This window comes from Trematomus bernacchii, unplaced genomic scaffold, assembly GCF_902827165.1.
Source record: "Trematomus bernacchii unplaced genomic scaffold, fTreBer1.1, whole genome shotgun sequence".
NCBI lineage: Eukaryota > Metazoa > Chordata > Actinopteri > Perciformes > Nototheniidae > Trematomus > Trematomus bernacchii.
The window spans coordinates 6,421,790-6,441,184 of record NW_022987720.1 but is presented as its reverse complement, the minus strand read 5'-3'; the positions used below and the strand labels follow the sequence as shown (position 1 = coordinate 6,441,184).

Here is a 19,395-nt window from a genome sequence, read left to right as displayed (position 1 = left end):
AATAGAAATATCAGGTGTTACAGTGTGACTGCTTACATCTCCTCCTGATATTGTCCCAGTTGTAGCTGCGCCTCTTTGTACAGTTTACACCTCTCAGAACGCTCGTCCTTCAGCTCACGAATCTGCGTCTTGTAAAGAGTCTTCGGAGGGAAAACAGTTGGAGATTAAAAGTATTTCTCATGACATATTTGGGAATCTTTCTAATCAAGTCCCCTATTGTTGATCGATTGAGACTTTGTTTTGCAGTTCTGGCAGTATATCTTTGTAGAAAATGTGCACAAAAGACAAATTGATGGTGAGACTTACTGTGAAATACTGCTCACTCTCCAGTTGGTCCTTCAGCTCCTTCAGCTGGCCGCCGGCCTCCTGCCTCTCCCTGGAAGAGAACCAACAGTCTGTCAATCACTATCCACCAGAGCCAAAAACATTTGCCTCAAACCAGATACGATGAATACGATTCTCCACAGCAATTTGTCAACAACACATTGAGCTGCTCTGTGTGTGTATGTGTGTGTGTGCTCAATGTGCATTATGCTCAGTATGCGTGTTTGACCTGCGTAGCTCCTGGATCTGTTTCTCCATGATTTGCTTCACTTCCAGCAGGTGGTTGAGCTCCTGTTTGAGCTGTTTTTCGGAGGAGCTGAGCACCGACACCTGCTGGTTCTGCATCTTCAGATCGCTCTGGGTCATGCTGCGCTTGTGGATCTCCTCCTCCAGACGCAGGCTCAGACTCTTCACCTGCACAAACACAAGCATTTTCAGTTTTGGCACTAAATGACAGTTATGTGATAAATGTGGAGAACAGATGCTGCAAGTAATGTTTATATTAGTTATGTAATAATCAAATTCTTTTTTTTTTCAAAATAAGGATAAATGCCCATTGAAAAAGAGTACAAAATGTCATAACATTAGTTCAATAATCTGAATGGACTTGGAGAAATGTGCTAGGGAAAGCTGCAACTATCCACAAAATAACGTGTTTTTGTATAAGAATTATGAAATGAAGTATTCAAAAATGGTTTTACACAAACGCTTTAACTTTTTTCACATATGGAACCCTTTTCTGGACTACAATGGAGATGAGGGGGCCCAAGCATGGACGGAGATCTCAAGGCTTATTTCCATATAGTTTACAATGTCTAACAAGACTTGAATATGTAATTGTTGTGTCTTATCACCCTCAGTGTACACATCTGTATATCCCTTCTACTGTTGTACTGTCTTTGTAATTTTCTTTATATAATGTATTTATTTTTGGGATTTCTTTACTTATTTATTATTATTAAAAAAAAATGGTTCTCTTTTCTCTTTGATGTCATTTATTTATTTATACTTTTTATTATTTGATTGCATGTGTGGAGAGAATGTGTTCTGTGTTTGGGATAAGTGGAAAAAAAGGGGGTACATATTGGTATCATGCTCCTTCTTGATTGTGTTACCCTGTGAAAATTCAATAAATATATTTAAAAAAAATATATATATGTTTTACCTTCTATAAAGTGATTAATTCATTAATACTGGGACTAACCTCTTGAGAAAGTTTATCCTTCTGCGCCTGCATCTCGTTGAGCTTCTGCTGCGCCTGCTTGTAGTCGCAGTCCAGCATGGAGTGGGCCTTCTCTTGTTGCAGCAGCTTCGCCTCCACCTGCAGCTTCAGGCTCCTCTCCTCCTGCAGAGTGCACTCCATCTCTGAATCAAAACAACCATGAAATCCATCAGGGGATAATCCACCCTGCACTCAATACCACGGTATTGACAAAACAATTAGTTTTTGTCTTTGTTTAAAACAGCTTGGAGCACCAGATAAATGTTCAGGAGGACAATCAGAGGGCAGTGTATTGTATTGGAAAGCCAGGATGTTTTAGTTTGTTTCTCAAGGTCTACTTAATCAATCACTCATTCATCTTTTATAAGTGATGTATTGTTTCTTTTACAGCCACTTTTCATCTATCATACGATGAGCTAAGTAAAACGCAATTTGATCTCCTGAACACATGCTGATGCATCATATTTCTTCTTCCTAATGCTCACCTTTTAAGGCCTCAGACTTTGCCTCCCCGATGGACTCGTAGATGTTGTCTTTATCTGCGAGCTTGGATTTGGTGGCTTTGTGTTCGGCCTCCTCCTGCTCCAAACTCTGCTGGAGCGACTTCAGCTTGAAGGTCAGGTCGATCTCTTGGTTGCTCTTCTCCTATGGATTCAAAGGGGTTATTATACAGTCTTTTAATGGCTACCGATACATAGGATTTATTTGTACTGTAATAACTTGCATGGGAACAGGAAATGGTACGTTTTTAAAAAGCTGGAAAACAATGTCAATGTTATCTAGAAACGTCAAAATGAAGATTGCAAGGAGGAATATTTATTTGACTAACCTTAATTCTAAATGAGCAAATAAATAGGAAAATAACAACCAACCTTCTCAAGATCGTTGAGCTTGTCGTGTAGCTGCTTCTTTTCGGTCTGGACCTTAGAAACAGAGGACTTCACCTCTTTTACTTCTTCTTCAAGGCCAGAGATGCGTCCTGAGGTGGATTGAAATAAGGAAATTAAAGAAGGAATACATGTATTCCAGTGAGAGTAAACACTACAAGAAAATGCACCTGAACTGCTCAGTTTCAAACTAAAAATATTCTAGGTAAGATATGAAATACTTCAGCACAGGTTCAGTCTCCAAAGTGTGAAAAACAAAAACACTTAATGTTTATTTTCCTTCAACTAACTCCACCCACATGGAGAGTGTTACTAGGAAAAAAAGCACGAGGCATCGCAGCAAACAGGCAACACTTTTGTTTGACTGTGTCCCCTCTAACCTCATCGACTGGACTCTCTGTGCGTGTGCACGTGTACGTTTCCAAACATCGTCTCACAAGAGGTGCTGGCTCTGCTCCGTGTTTGGCTTTCACAGCCTCTGGCTTCACTCTCGGCCTTTTGAATAGATGTTTCCACCTATGATCTGATATTTCCCAAGGCCCGGTCCAAAAATGATTCACATCTAATACCAAGCCTCCAGCTCCAAGTTGTGTAAGGCCAATTTTCCTGCTACTGTGGAGATGTTTACTGAATAAAGATCACAGTTTGATTACCTGCAGTTATCGCAGTGAATTAACCTTTCTGACTGATATTGCAAACCTCATAACATTTTAATCAATGCATTTGAGTTTGGAAGATAGAAGGCTTGTAAATAATGGTTGGCAAAAAATAATGGTAACCACATTTCAACAGTATTTTTGATTTGCTCATCTAAATAAAGACTGTGGGCAGACGTTGTGTAGGTGTCAGGGGGGGGTCCAAAACTGAAGCTTAATATCGGGCCACAGGCCAAAAAGCACACAACTATTGTACTCTATTGCGTTGTTAAAATACAAATGGATGCTATGTTTCCTAGATCCAAAGTTAATTGTAATATCTTTGTCTCTGTGCCACTGTCTCACCATTTTCTTCCTTTGCCCCCCAAGTTCAGATTATGAAAAATATCAAGATCATTTGGCAACCCGACACATTTTAAAAGCATTCATAAATGGCCCCTATTTTAGATTGTTCACCCTCTGTCTGAAACCAGAGCCCAGTTTGCTCTGATCGGTTAGCTGTCCTGCTCTGTTGTGATTGGTCAACCGCCTAGGGATGTCCCGATCCTAAACTTTACCCATACAATGTATTGGAGCGCTAGCCAATAGAAGCGCAGGTGTTACATAGTGAAGTAAAGGAAGTAAACAAAGGAAGTAAACAAAGTAGTCCAATGAAGGCATGGGGGTGTGTGATATAAACTCAAACTGGGGGGGGGGGGGGGGGATTTCAGCCTTTGAGGCATGCACGAAAACCTACATAACTCACTACAGGAAAGGGCAAACCACCCAAAGCATAATAGGGCCTCTTTAAAAACCTGTGTGCCAACTTTGGCCCATGGGCCCCACTTTGGGCAGCCCTAGTTCCAATGGACTATTTAACTTAGACAATGTTACTTTTGTTACAAAGCAGTCAATGTAGCAACAAAAGACAGATATATTTTTAATGTTTAGTAGTTAGCTTAAACGTTAAGCTTAGGTGGAGTTTAAAAGCCAAGTCTCACCCTGCAGGTCAGTAATAGTTTCGGTCCCGATGCTGCAGCCCCTCCTCTCCTCCTCCAGCTCGGCCTGCAGCCCCCTCAGCTGCTTCTCCAGCTCCTGCTTGCCGTTTTCGAGCTGGCTGCACTTTTCCTGCATCTCCCTGAGGCTGAGCTCCAGGCACTGAGACTGTTTCTGCGCCTCTGCCTGACTCTTCTTCAGCCGCGCTGCCGCCTCCTGCTCAGCCAGCAGCACGGCGTTGGCCTCCTCGAGCTACAGACCAGAAACAGGAAGGATGAAACTTTTCCCTGCAGGCTAAACTGGGTCAGCGCAGCAGCACAATTAAAAGGGATTTAAATGAGGGAAAAGCAGAGGAATAAAGCAAACCGTTTCTTGCTTTAACATGGATTATAACATTAGAATATTTGATTTACATTCTGTATCCTACAGTGAAGCAATTTAAAACATATTTAAGTTAGCTGGAGTTAAAGGCTCCCCCTCACTTGTCTCTGCAGCTCGATGTTCTTCTCATTGAAGATCTGGGAATTCTGGTTCTTCTTCCTAAGATCCTCTAGCTGGTCCCTCAGAAGGTTCACTGACGATACCGATACATAAAAGAGTTAATGCAGTATGTGATATAACACATTCAGAAGATACTGAATACACCACCCACTAATAGCCAGCACATAAAACCATATATACTGTGAAAGGAACACTGGTATGTGGAGCTCCCATATATCCTTGTGGTTAATTAAAATGTTTAATGATCAACTGTAGGAGTCAGACTGCTATGTGAGACCTATTTTGCAAGTGAAATATATGAAAATTAGAACAAATTAAGACCTACATGGATTCTGTCAGCAATATTTTCTGCGTATGATAAAATACCATTGCATTTAAGAATAAGAAATGCATTTATTGATCCTTTTGGGGAGTTTCATGCCTCAATGTTCAGATTTGATATTCCCCAGGTGCTCACGTTCGTTCTCCAGGTTGCGTTTCCTGTCCGCTTCCATATCCACCTTGCGCAGGTTTTCAGCGCTCTGGTGCTGCAGCAGCGCTCGCTCTCGCTCCAGCTGCCTCAGCGAGGCCTCCACTTTCTGCCTGCTACTCATCTAATGGGGGAAATCACAGAGCGTCAGTGGAATGAAGTACTTTATCACATGTATATGGATTAAATAGGATCAATCCATCCTCACCTCCTCGTCTAACTCTTCCACAAGCTTGTCTAAACGGTTGTTGGCATTTCTGGGAAAGAAAGAACAGTTTTATTACAGACTTCTTCCCACGAATCATTGAATAAAGAGTACTATAACAATGGTACTATTCGTTTAATTATGGTTGAAAGTGATTTTATTTTCTCTTTCTTTCAACATTGTCCATTATGAGAAAGTCTCAAAACTCTATCTCTGTGGGATGTCACTTCTTATTGTGTTAAGCATTCAAGAACATTTTCTGCTTTCAACAACACAAGCAGGAAATCCAATTTAGTGATTATACTATATTATAGAATGTCTAAGTGCATGGGGAAATTATCACTTTAATTCTACCTTTTAAAAATGTTGTCATCATGTAGTAACATGTTTATAATGTCGGAGTTAGTATTACGTATCATGTTAGTTCATTATTGTTATCTGTCTTACTTGCACTTGTGCTCCAGCTCATCTTTGGCCTGCATCTCATGGTCGACCTGCTCCTCCAGCTGATAAAGCTTTTTCTGCAGCTGCTCGGACAGACAGAGAATCAAAATGATATTAGCTAAGAGCCATTTCCATCTTTGATTTTAGATCCCCTCTTTTACCATAATATTAAGACAACATTCACAAGAAGCCCACCTCTTTCTTACTGTCCGAGCAATGATCCTTTTCCTCAGAGTTTTCCTTACTCTCCTCTGAATCCTCCACAGAGCAGTTATTATTTACCTTCAGCAGCCTGACAGATAAAGAAGGAAGTGGAGAACCGTTAATGTCTTCAGCTGAGATCACTTGTGGAGCCTTTCCAGCCCCAACAGCATCCAAGACTACCCACATGTCCACATTTCTACAACCAAGTGACGCATTTAATCCAAACCAGATCCATTAGGCCAACTGGGCTCTCATGGGAAACTCAATATTCTCGCCAAATGTATTGCATTATTATATTCATGCATTAAGCAAAACACTGTGGTGCTGTGAAGAACAAGCAGGAAGGAATGAGGATATTTTAAACTTCCTCATCTGGATTAGTTTACCTTTGGAGAAACCCAAACCCACACTGTCTGCCAACTGTTTACCAACATGGTGGTGGACTAGTCATGGTGGGCAACTATCTCTATCCCTGGGAACCATTACATGACTCTGCCACATGGCTTCATAATGACAAAGTAAAGCCATTTTTTTGGCACAATCTTTTTAAGACAGATTTTGCCTGTGTTCATAATTCTAAAAATGGAAATGGATGCATACATACAGCCAACAGAAATGCTGACCTCAAGCCTTTTTTTTTTGTATTGCTTGCTCATCATTCATGTATTATCAAGAATGTATTCGTAATTTCTACCAGCGGCCGTATACATTTGATTGATGGTCATTTACTGACTTAAATGTCATCGTTTGCCCTTGTCTCCATTTTGTCAGATTCATGGAAAAGAATAAATTGCTTGCACACAATCAGTTGAATGCTGTATGAATAAAGCCTTACAAAAACATAACTCGAGGTTTAAAAAATGCTGAAAAAAGCACAGTAGGATCATAAATCTGCTACGTTTTTTTGACTACTTCTGCAACCAAAAGAGAGCAGTGGTTAAAAAACTCCATCATAAGCAAAGGTATTTAAAAAGGGGCTGTCAGAACAAGGCTGCAGTGTGGAGCAGGAACAGGCATACAGTGTCTGACTGCTGTAAGGCTGTATTAAAGGTAAGGGTGTGAAGCTGTCTTTTCTCCCTCTTGCATTACAGGCACAGTGCTGTCCTTAACCCTGCTTTCTGAGACTAGTACATATTAAAGTTCCCACACAAAAAGAGCTACATTTTGATTGTGTTAAATTACCAAAGTGTACTATCAAAAATATCAGCAATCCAGACAACAATTTCCAGGCACAACAACAGCGACAACGTGAAATACTTTGTCAGAATTGAACACTTACTGGTCCTCTTTGAAGTAAGTAAAGCCGATGAATGGCAGCTGGTTGCCCACAAAGGCTTTGGGTGGAGGAAAGGTCTCGACATCCTTTTTATCAACCTCTACTTCGTCAAAGTTGCTGGTGTCGATGTCGCCGCTCAGCTCAGGCACAACTGGAGCCACAGCTGGACGACAGAAAGAGAGAGAGAGAGAGAGTCATGGAGAAAGGAGGGAGAGGAGGAGGTGCAAAGCAAAAGGGGTTAAGAGGGGTCGAGAAAAAATAACAATGTTTTTGACACAAATTTAAAGATTAAAATCTGGCGAGACAGATATTTCAATTTACAGTACATATTGAACAGACTCTAAACATTTTTCAGGTGTTTGTGAGTAAATAATATTCCATGTATAGCTCTACTTGTAGTAAAGTAAGCTCTCTGCAGGTTGGCGTGAGTCTGACACCACTCCTTTTCCCACACAGTGCTCGCTTTGTGCCCCACACACGGTGCCTTTCACAAACCTAGCCAGCTCCGGTGAGAAGAGAGCAGGCGTACCTCACAAAAGTCTGCACAACACAACAGGCAGACAAGAATGTGTCAAAATAGCCAATCAGATAAAACTAAGCTAGTCCTTTAACCTATAAATAGTTCCTTATTGAGAAAAAAAGCTGCCATTATGGATCAAATTCCTCACACCAGTGCAATTCTGGCTCTGAGCAAAGAGCTCATTACCGTTAGGTCAAGTCACCCTAACCCTAACCCTCAGGGTGACAAATGTGACTCAAACATGGAGGAGAACGTACAGGGAGAGATCCCAAGCACAGGAAGGAAACAAATGAGGGGTAAATAAAAAGAAGAGGCAGAAAAAAAAGAAATGCTAAAATGTGGTGAGACAGAAAGAGACACAGGGACGCTCCATGGAGGCCCTTGTGGCACGACTTCCCAGAATGCTCTCTGATAGCGGGCGGCTAATGACAGGCAGCCGTGGCCACAGTGAGAGTGAGAGAGCGGGAGCAATACTCCAAACTGGGGCTCCCCTCTCATTAAAGCAGTCCACACAGGCCACACTGCCTGCCCCACCCGCCGCTACAGGGGTGCTGCCTCCATCCATCCATCCATCCATCCATCCATCCATCCGGCTTCATTTCATCACCCTCTCACTGCTTAATCATCTCTACAAACATGAAGACAACTGGGGGAATCTTCAATAGAGTCCAAACATGGAAAACATGGCCACACTCAGCAGGGAGTAAAGAAATCAGACACACAGGGTTAGGAGGTAAATGCAGCTCTGCGGGATGCCAGACTGGGAGCAGGAGTGTGTATGTGTATGTGTATGTGTATGTGTATGTGTATGTGTATGTGTGTGTGTGTGTGTGTGTGTGTGTGTGTGTGTGTGTGTGTGTGTGTGTGTGTGTGTGTGTGTGTGTGTGTGACAGTGGCACAGCGGTGGTTTTGTGTTACACAGTGCCAGCCAGTCTGGAGTTCAGTCAGGAGTTGTGTCTGTTGTCTTAATCAAAGCCAGGTGAAGCACAAGAGAAAGAGCCTGTATGTGATTATATACATACACAGGGGTCCTGTTCATATTTCCAATATATATATCTCTTTCCTTATTTCCTTCCTTCCTTCTTCAGTGATGTTGACTCTGATACAACTTCATAAGGGGAAATGAGCTTCAATATTTAAAAGAATACAGTAAAGTTTGAGCTTAATAACATAACCACCAATGGATGTCATAATTAATGATTAAGGTGATTTGTTTGTTGACCCAGATTGGTCAATGTCTTTCATCTTTCTTTGTTTTTCTTTTTTATATATCTAAAATAAATGAATTTAAGAAGGACTATACATACTGTATTCTTCATTGTTTGAGACTTTTATTAAATTGAGCATCTCAGTTTTATCACTGCGTATGCTAATATGGGTACTATCTAGAATCAAATCAGCTGTGTTTGATATTTTCTCATCTGTCTCTGAGCTATTCTTCTGGAGTGTATGCAGCTGGTTATCCCGCAGGTTCTGTGCATCATGTTTTCTGCTGCTCTGTACAGCATTCAGCAATATAATTAAAAGATATGGAGAGCATGTAGACCATATATGCAGGCCCTAATGGCTGAGGAGATGGAAATAAACTATGAACTCAGGCTGAAAAGACGCATATCTGCAGAGGAATGGGCGAGAGATGATAAGAAGTATACCCAAACATAGAAAGCAATAGAGGAATGGCCATGAATGGTGGAAAAGGAAGTACATTTCCAGAAATGGAAAAGTCTGCACCTGCATTGTAGGGAATACAAAAAAACACAATATTCTAAACTTGCACACACTTACTCTCTCGGATGTTGTCAAAGGTCCACTGGTCGTTCTTGAAGAAAGGGTGGCACTTTATCTCATCCACTCCGGTGCGACCCAGACGAACCTCCCTGCACACAACAACAGGACAGGAGTGTGAGCAGAGACTGAACACAAAACACACCCCGCTCGTCCACTCCACCCACCATCAACATGTCACCCCGAAAACACAGGCAAGCAGAGAGACCACTAGGCGCTGACCACACTGACCAGCATGGACTGCTGTATGACCGCTGGTGGACACTGGAACCTCCTCCAACCCAAGATAATGTAGATCCAAGAGGAGAGGAGTGACAGCAGGATCAGAGCACAGGAGCCAACATCAACAACTCTCACTGACTCAAACACTGACTGCTAGTGCTGACTTCCCTCCTTCTCCTCTCTCTCTCTCTCTCTGTAAAAGTCTACTAACACTTTTAGTCTCTCTTTCTCGCCCCCCTTTCCTCCCTCTTCCAGAGCTGGGTACAGGGCCGGAGGGGTGCGGCAGTTTGGGCTTGCCACGTGTGGGACATTCCAGACCCAGCCAAGAGGAAGAGAGGTCAGGGGCGGGGAGGGAGAACGCTTTTAAACCTCCGCAAAAAAAACAGGCCATGTCTCATGCCCAGAAAACTGCATGAGTGTTTAGGAGAAAAGCTACGCCAGAGAAGGACAAGGATGGAGAAACAGAAAGTGGCACCAAGAGAAGGTAGAAGAGAGAGAATTATACGTGAGGATTGATGAAAAACACATGGGAAAAGAAGGGAAGGAGGTGTGCTTACAGGAGTGACTCAGCAGGACAGTGACAGAGCATGTTGGTTAAGTGGTGAATTCATGTATCGGTCAGTGTTCAAGCTGTGTGTGTGTGTGTGTGTGTGTGTGTGTGTGTGTGTGTGTGTGTGTGTGTGTGTGTGTGTGTGTGTGTGTGTGTGTGTGTGTGTGTGTGTGTGTGTGTTGCTGGGCAGCCTCACACATGTGAGATTCTGTCTGTGGTGAGAGAATGGTGAGTGAGAAGGTAAATACACTGAGTGAGGAAAAATGAAAGGACGCTCTGTATTGAAGCAGAATGGGCCTGTGTTTGAGTCCACTCGGGGGCGGGGCTACTAATGTAAACAGGAAGTGGTACATGACCGTCACACTCGCGTTTTAATAATAATATTTGATGACACATGTCAAAATGGCACTATGGTTGCTGGGATCAGCACTAGCCGGACAGAAGTTGCTGATATGGTTTTACGCAAACTGATTAATGATTAATATTAGTTTTATTTAAAGTATTTTTCTGGCAATATTATATTTTGGGGTTTTTGTCAACAAATCCAATGGAAAAAAACAAACAACCATGAATCAATCCTACAAACAAGAGTTGATTGTTTAACCAAATCTTGACTTAGAGTAACTCCACCATAGCTCTCCATTTCCCTCTAAAAAAATATTAATCTGGTTTCATTTTTCTTCATTAAAATTAACACTGAATACTGTTGTTTTACACATGTGTTAAAAGCTACAGTGCCCAGCTGTCTAATGACACCATGTACTAACGAAGGGTTGTGCAACGTGTTGTGCTAGGTGATTTTTGTCAGTTTTATCATAGCTAACACAATTCTAACACTGTTTATTTAAGCCGTTGCTCATCCCAAATGGGCGACCACAGCCCGGTGTGAATTCAGTGGTAGGTAACAGAGATGAAGTGTCATATTCACTCACATGGTCCAAACAATGTCACTGCATTACTCCATAGTCATAGGCAGCCTGAAGTTAAGAAATACTCTGAATTGTTGTTAAAGTGTTATTAGTTTATATGATTTATATGACATGTGCGAACCTGTCAGTAAGAAAGGCACAGATGAGGTCTCTGGCGCCCTGAGACATCTCTTTGTCCTCTGGGAAGACGAGGGAGTTCTTGTGGTTCATGATCTTCCCATATGTTCCAATCAGGGACTCCGTATAGAAGGGAGTATCACCTGGGAGAGAAGGAGTTCACAACAAATAGATTGTTTGGATGGAAATGTGTGGGATTTTAACTGCCAAACAGTATAAAAACGATCATGATGAATATGGCGAGTCACTTACCGACTAGCAACTCATAGATAACGATTCCTACGGACCACCAGTCGCACTCACGGCCGTAGTGACCATGACCGCCCTGAGACTGAAGCACCTCGGGGGAGATGTAGTCCGGCGTGCCTACAGCTGTGTCACAGTGCACCATGCCTGTCTGTAAACACAAAAACACACACAGTTAACTATAGGGAGAAAGCAAGAATTTCAGTGAGAGGACAGAATAGATGCAACATATTTCCACAGACATGATGCAGGAACCATGACCACAACACACGTTACTCTTTTTAATGACCTCTCAAAAAATGTTCTTGTTTAAAATATCTCAAAAATGTTAACAATGCTCTAGATATTCTGAGACTAAAATGTTTATGTGACACTGTCTGCCTGCTGGAAGACTTTCAGAGAGCTCAAATGTGTGCAGCCACTTGTTGAACCTGCTATTTAGAAATGGCTGTGGTCAAAACAAAAAAGCTGGAGCAAAACTTCCTGACTCACAGCAGAGGCGGGACATCTGTTGTTCTCTAGATTGTATGTTTCGCACAATAACTTCTGGGGCCTTTTTAAAACAACCAAATGCAAGAATGCCAGATTGAGCTTCACTTTGCAACCTGAACACTTGGTGGTGCACTAGGGCATGACAAAAAGGCCACCAGTATTTATAGACAGAAAAGAACATTCAATCTATATTCAAATCCCGGTTTTCATCAAAATGAAAGAGCTAAAAAGTCAAAAATGCTCTTATTTCCACAACCTTATCTCTTATCCAGGTCCCAGACATTTGGAAACAACACCACACCTTTAACACGGTGACCTACCGAGTCCATCTTCATGCACGTGCCGAAATCTGCCAGTTTGAGGTGTCCGTGTTGGTCGAGCAGCATGTTGTCAGGTTTCACATCTCGATGGATGAAGCCCATGGAGTGGATAGCGTCCAACGCCAGCACTATTTCAGCCGTGTAAAAAACAGCCCACTTCTCAGGTATGTCGTAGTTCATGGTGAGCGTGACCAGGTCGCCTCCGGGCATGAACTCCATCACCATGTAGAGGTGGCGGTCGTCTTGGAAAGAGCAGAACAGCTGCAGGGCACGATAAACACGGTCACTTTTAATGTGCTTGAAATTCCAACTTGAGATGTCATGCCATTACTTTGATACAGACTACACTACAAGGAGTGGCTTTGTTGTTTCTGGATGATTTGTGACTCAGATAAAACAGACTGTTATGGACTACTAACTCCAATTAGATGCCAACATCACATCACAAGGTTATTAATCATGTGAAAAATAATGAGATAGTATATTACTTTACTAGAGTAAATAAAATTAGGAATATATTATAATAATGACATTATTTTTAAAAGACTGCTATGGCCACATTTCAGGCATAGCGATGTTTAATGATAACATTTGCTTTTTGGAAAATATTTGGAAATAAAACAATATATTTCTATATATAGATTTCTAATTTCATTGCCCCAATGACATATATGAAGCAAATATTGATGATATAAAAAGAGTAATCAAACAGCAAATGCAATAGATATAATCTTGATGCCAATCTTTGAAGAATCAACATTTCAACTGTGTAAGAAAGTACAAATTCTTATCTCAATAACATGCTTTGAATAGGTTTAATGAATAACAATAAAAACAAAACACGATGGCTTGATGGCTAGAATTAATATTTAGCCAATTTGGTGTATTTGCTAAATCTTCTCTTTCTCTTGAAGTGAACTACGCAAGTCATTTGGAAAGACAGGGGATACAGAAGTTTTAAATAAAAATCATAACAAAACTTAAGCAGACAGGGGGACCAGACTGAATATTTAAAGTGGACCTATCATGCTATATTTGAATAATATAGTGTAGGACCATACCTATATAAGGCATATTTATACTTTTTTTTTTTCAAAATACCAAACAGATCATGCATTTTAGCCATGCCTCATTTTGCTCAATTTGACATTTTTTAGCTCTGTTTTTGCAAGGGCAGATTCTGTGAGAACAGCACCATCTACAGGCCTGGCATATGTACTACAGCGTCTCCAGCGCTTTCGAACGGCAATGGCCGTGGCTGTCTCCTCCTGATTGGTGGAGTTGGCCCAATAGCCGTAGCGCCACTGTCCTGACGTCAGGACAGTGTTCAAATCTGGATCAGTTTTTATCAGATCCGTTGCAGCCCCTTTTTTAGAGATTTGGGTATGGAGGAAAATAGAGAGGGTTGTGTTTTCTGACACTTGGTGAGTTCCCTGGAACACCGGGGACACATATTCATGTATAAAAGACGTACAAAAGTGCATTTTGCATGATAGGTCCCCTTTAAACGATTCTAATTATATTTGGTAAACTATCTTAAGCATGATACAAATTGTATTGTGTGTATTCACAAAGGGGTCAAACATTTATCTAAACACTCTTTAGGGTCTTCATTGTAAGAAGGGCGTGTGACAGAGCACATGCTTATTTCTGTCATGGTTAAATGTTTCATCCTTACACTATGTTTCACATTTTGTGATTTCAGTAGAATAAAAGCCTGTGAATGAGCCCACCTGTACGACCCATGGACTGTTGGAAAAGGCCATGATGTGCCTCTCCTCCCAGAAGAAGGCAGAGTCTGACCGCTTTATCATCTCAAACTTGTTAAGCTGCTTCATGGCGTAAACCTTTCGAGAGGCCTTGTGACGAACCTGCAGCCGAGGAGGACAAAGAAAAGAGAGGGGACGTTGACGTGTAAACAGCGATAACTGCGCAGAGACAACCAGAACCAGATAGTAAGAGTGTCTTAATGACCATAGATAACATGGAACAGAGGGAGAGAGGGGAACCCATAATCAAAGGCACACACCCTTAGAAAGACATGCTTACACAAGAATTCAAACACAAACACACGAAGCATCCCCTCCAAACCCCCACACCAGGCTTCACGCTCCCCTCCCACACACTGAGCCTGTCCAGACTCGTTTCTACCACAAGACGCTCAGCAGAGACCAGATTCAAGCTTCCACCAGCACCAGAGACAGGCATCTGGATAAACTGGGGCTTTGCAAGGACTTACTGCTTGCCCTAATTACTTTTTTTTTTTTACATAATGAAGGCCATGATGAGGAGAAAGGTGGCAATTATACTTGGAACACCAACAACATGTTGCAGATGTTACATATTGCATATTTTGGTAGATTAGTAAGATTGTTGCTCCCTCTAGTGGTTCATATTTCTGGTATTTTGGTGCTAAAATGGCTGAATTGATCTTTATCTGCTCCTGCTCAATTCCCCTTAATATCACACAGCACCACTGCAGCATAATTAAAATAATAACACCGTTTATTTATTGACAAAGACTTCTCACCAGTCGCACTTCTCCATAGGCTCCTTTTCCGATCAACTTCACTTTGTCGAAGTCTTCAAGCTTCACCTGCAGCTCTCGGAGTTGACTCGCTGCCTTTTCATCTGCAGGAAAGATAGACGTGTTACTATGGCAACACACAGGTCAAGCTTCAACAATTTAGCGTCAAAAAGTTTGCACAGGGACAGAAATGTTTCTCGACTGACCAAAGTGAAAATGTAAAGTTAGACCAGTCAAAAGTGCTGTTTTAAAGGGGCCCTATTATGCTAATTTTCAGGATCACATTTTTATTTGTGCCTATTTTGCGACATGTTTACATGCTTTAATGTTCCAAAAGGGCTTTATTTTAAATGTTGAAACCCCAAAAAGCATAATAGAGCCCCTTTAAACCCACAGTATTTTTAGAAGAGAAAGACAGGTTAATAGTACTGGGGTTGGAGGACATGCCGATGTATTTATTTTATCTTACATAAGACACATTTTAGCCACAGGTTGACCCATGATGGTAATGTCTTTGTTTTAAGTTCAAACAGAGTAAAGAGCAACAGATTCCACAACAAATTGATTAAGCAAAAAAGTCTGTACAAAAGTGACACATATATGGGGCGAAGCCTGCGAGCTAGTTCAGGCAGTCAACTCGAGCACCAATGATACATTAACATGTGACGCACCTCGTCCCTCTTACAAACAACCAAACACATTCTCCTAAACATGCCGCTCTATTTAAGCTGCCAGGTCTTCCTGCCTCTGCCTCGCTATGCTGCTGCTGCCACTGCTGTGTTCACTTGCTATTGCTACGTTCATGTTCCTGCTGCTGTGTTTCATGTTGCTGCTGCTCGCCTGCCCCACCACCACCCCAGCTCCACCCCATCAGCTTCCACCTGTAGGCTCGGGGGATAGTTATCTAATCATCACTCAATGTTCTTTGTAAATCTGTGGAGTGATGAGGCCTGAGCCTAGACGCCAAACTCAAACTATATGCTGCTTATAATAAACATATTAAGAAACACGTGAGTTGTCTGACTGAACTAACTTTTAGCGATTTTTTGGCTATAAAATCTGTCAGGGCTGAACAGCAGTTGATTTGAATACCAAATCATGCTACAGAGGTGTTTATTCATGTTTCTTATCTTTTCTGTGACCTTTAGCTGAAACAACAACTACTGTAAACACAACACTTTGATACAAGGTGGCAAGTTTTAACTCGTTTAAACTAGTTTGTGGGCAATGACAAACAAGAAACATATACTCCGTTCCTCGTGACCAGAGTGATCTGTTTTGTATTTTCCAACTTTATAGGCATTTTTCAAGCTAAGCACGAGAATCTTGACCTTCACCAAACACACTGTAGCTCTTACATCGGCTCAGAAACGCCTCTATGTTTTTGTTTTTCCTCAGGGCAGGATAATTCAGATCATGAGCCAGCGCGTTCATGGAATCCTGAAACACAGAAAAGACGAAACATTGGGTTAACTTGAAACAAACAATTGAACAGAAACAAAGTATGGATTTTTAAAGCTCTACCTTTGGTCTAGTAACACATTATCTAATAATGTCACTCTCATACCTCCCATTTTAATCAATATGTTGTAAAAAGAAAGTGGGTTTATTATTGCTTGGGTTTTGCTGAACTAACAACAAGAGAAACATCTAAGTATAGTCATGTTTTCAAGCTGATTTGTTTATTCTGGGGAAGGGCATATATGTTGTTACGAGTCTTTCTTTAGTCTGTCAGGAGAAGTCTTGTAAGGCAATCCTGACCTTCTGCTGGCTGATAAAAAGATAACTGAATGAATGGAGGAAGGAAAGAAGGAAGGAAGGAATTACATTCTTGTAGGCTGCATGCTCCAATATGCAACATTAAAAGGGAAGAGAAAATTAGACTGCTAATGTGCCGCATAACAAAACAAGGACAAGGAGGACAATGGAGGTTTGCTGTAAAGACATAACAAGTCGAACAACAATAACTAGTCACACGGTGCTGTTGCAGCCCCCTGCCCAAACACAGATCCATCTTAACACACACAAACCCCTCCCGATGGCTTAACACAGGGCAGCGGCAGACTAAGAGCCGCGGCCTCAATAGTGCCATCAGCGCTCAGATCAGCGGTGTAGAGTTTCACTTAGAGGCACCATGTCTCTTTGATTCAAACGCATGAGGCTGGCAGGGCAGGTGTGGGGGGGGGGGGACCCTAAGTTCCCCAGAAACAAGGGTCAAGTAGAGACATCCAGTGTGTGTGTGGTAGAGCCACAGCTGTGTCTGTTTGTTCGGGGACGTGTGGGTGGGTGGGCAGGGGCATGTGGAACAATTCTGCACCTTTAAATAGCAGCGGTGCGGAGAGATCTCCCCCACCACAGACGGGTAGAAATAGACCAAAAGGCTCAGAAGTTATTGTGGGACAAACAGCTTATGGTACTGGATTCATGCTGAGCGCTCTAGGATCTGTGATCATTTTATACCATGTGTGTGTGTTGTAACTGCCATGGTAACTGCAGTAGCAAGGGAACTCAACAGACTGCGAGAAATGTTGAACTCTATGTACATATGTAAATTATACCTAATTATAGCAGATTCAAATTAAGCTTTTGGAGTGCCTTGGGCTACTTTTTTTTTGGGCTGCTGCATCTTGTCATGCTACCTTGTATCTGAAATCCGTTTGTGAAACATTAAGGCTGAACGTGCCCATTTTTTATTAAATCACCTGGAACAGAAAATAGGAGTATACATGTAAATGTTTAAAGAGTTAAAAATGAGTCTGCCACCAATGCTGGAGCTCTGTACCAACTCTAAATCCAGCATTAAATCTAATAATGAATTTCAAAAACGTTTTACTTCCTTGTCAAATCTGTCACAAACGAACAAGTGCGAACACAGATATCTATATCATCAGATCTAAAAACAAGTTTGGACAGATAGCTAAAAGGAACCCTGAGGAGTTTTTAATTAAATGGTTTTTTTTTCTTCACTGGTGACACTACAGAGCTATGTTTCAAAAGTGGGTCACAAGGACGTACCTGCACGCACACACACAAACATGCCGTCAACACGATACCGGTTTTACGCTATTGCACTATCAACAGTTGGCAGGGATGCAAAATGAACGCAGCGAAGCAAGAACAGAGGCAGTCAGGAAGAAGACTACCAGGTAAACATGGATGTTAACATTGCACAATTAAAAATTACAACATTTTGATTTGCAAATGTTGAGTGATACACTCAATAGGTGAGTTTTGTACATTTCTCTTTACTAATGAAAAGAATATTATAAGTATATGTGCTCATCAAATCTGCCTATTTGACCAGCTTCCTGAACCCAACCCTGGCTGCGTCTCACTTCTCTTATTTTTCATTTCCTCGCTCCTCGGTCTCAGTATCACCAGAAGTTGATTTGTCGGCGCCATCTTGAGTAGCGTCCCAGTGGCCTTATTTGTGCCGGAGGACCAAGGATCGAGGATCGAGGAGCGATAACGGAGGAGCGATAATCGAGGAACCACCAGACCATCCTCCGGTGAAATCCTCAGGCACTCGCCCCACCCCCTTACTGTGTATCGCTCACTGATTGGACGATGCAGCGCATGCACTGATCTGTTGCTTCTTGACATGAGAGCTAGTGATGGGAATTATGGCTCTTTGAAGGGAGCCGGATCTTATGGCTCCGTTCCTTTGCGAGAGCCGTTCAAAAGAGCCGATTTTTTTTTTAAGGGGGCGGGGTTAATAGGTTTATCTGCGAAATATACCTTTTATAATTCAATCAAATGTAGCCCTGTTTTGACTAATGATTTATATGTGTACACATATATAACTTAAATTATTCAATACATCCTTTGTACTGAAGTATTCAAAAGTAAAAATTACCTGGCTAGTTCGCGGGCGCGAGCCAGCTCCCGTCGTTCACTTAAAAGAGCCGGCTCTTATGCCCCTTTCACACCAACGCAACTCCGGTTCAAGCTCCGTGCTAGAGCTTTTCTGGTTCAGAACCGGTTCTTCGGTTTAGCGCCGGCTCTTTTCACACCGCTCAGAGCCCGACTGGTGCTGCCGCTGCTGCGTCATGACGTCACAGTTTACGTCGCTGAGTTTCTCCCCAACGCCGGAGCTCACCTCACAACAACAACGGGCCGGGGACTGCGTTGCTTTTAATCATACGAAGCCAGATTAAATTAAATAACGACTTCTCCAACCTTATACTTTTCTCCAGAGTGCCGTGGTTCATTGTTTATTAATGTGTTTCAGCGGCATTTACCGACCGCTGCAGTGCTGGCCGGCTGCTCTTCAACGGGAGTGTATTCTCCCGTTAGCTCCGGGTTAGCTCACACGGCTCTAAAGTATTCACTGTCTGACTGTCACACAAGCAGCTGATACATATCCCCAGTTCCCCTTAAGTGAATGTGTGTCAGTCTGAATTGACGCTGTTTGGTGTCAGTCTGAATTGACGCTGTTTGGCATCACAACGCTGTTATGAAAGTTTCTCTGGTATAACATGGGTGATGTTAGCATAGCAACCGAAGCTAAACTGACTACTTGCT

At 42.0% G+C, this 19,395-nt stretch overlaps 1 protein-coding gene across 1 annotated transcript in view; it reads right to left on the bottom strand.

Annotated features, from left to right (window-relative positions):
- The window catches only part of LOC117492453 (rho-associated protein kinase 2-like), a 31,899-nt gene that overhangs the window by 8,442 nt on the left and 4,062 nt on the right, over positions 1 to 19,395 (bottom strand). The window contains exons 2-21 of the mRNA XM_034142718.1: positions 16,230 to 16,311; positions 14,875 to 14,975; positions 14,078 to 14,215; positions 12,345 to 12,605; positions 11,539 to 11,683; positions 11,291 to 11,429; positions 9,469 to 9,560; positions 7,167 to 7,326; positions 5,879 to 5,975; positions 5,687 to 5,766; positions 5,243 to 5,291; positions 5,023 to 5,158; positions 4,547 to 4,638; positions 4,070 to 4,316; positions 2,419 to 2,525; positions 2,032 to 2,191; positions 1,529 to 1,689; positions 554 to 738; positions 307 to 376; positions 37 to 140 (exon numbers count right to left, since the gene is read on the bottom strand). Of these exons, the coding sequence (XP_033998609.1) occupies positions 37 to 140; positions 307 to 376; positions 554 to 738; positions 1,529 to 1,689; positions 2,032 to 2,191; positions 2,419 to 2,525; positions 4,070 to 4,316; positions 4,547 to 4,638; positions 5,023 to 5,158; positions 5,243 to 5,291; positions 5,687 to 5,766; positions 5,879 to 5,975; positions 7,167 to 7,326; positions 9,469 to 9,560; positions 11,291 to 11,429; positions 11,539 to 11,683; positions 12,345 to 12,605; positions 14,078 to 14,215; positions 14,875 to 14,975; positions 16,230 to 16,311 (2,606 nt within the window). The remainder of the gene's footprint in view (positions 1 to 36; positions 141 to 306; positions 377 to 553; positions 739 to 1,528; positions 1,690 to 2,031; positions 2,192 to 2,418; positions 2,526 to 4,069; positions 4,317 to 4,546; positions 4,639 to 5,022; positions 5,159 to 5,242; positions 5,292 to 5,686; positions 5,767 to 5,878; positions 5,976 to 7,166; positions 7,327 to 9,468; positions 9,561 to 11,290; positions 11,430 to 11,538; positions 11,684 to 12,344; positions 12,606 to 14,077; positions 14,216 to 14,874; positions 14,976 to 16,229; positions 16,312 to 19,395) is intronic.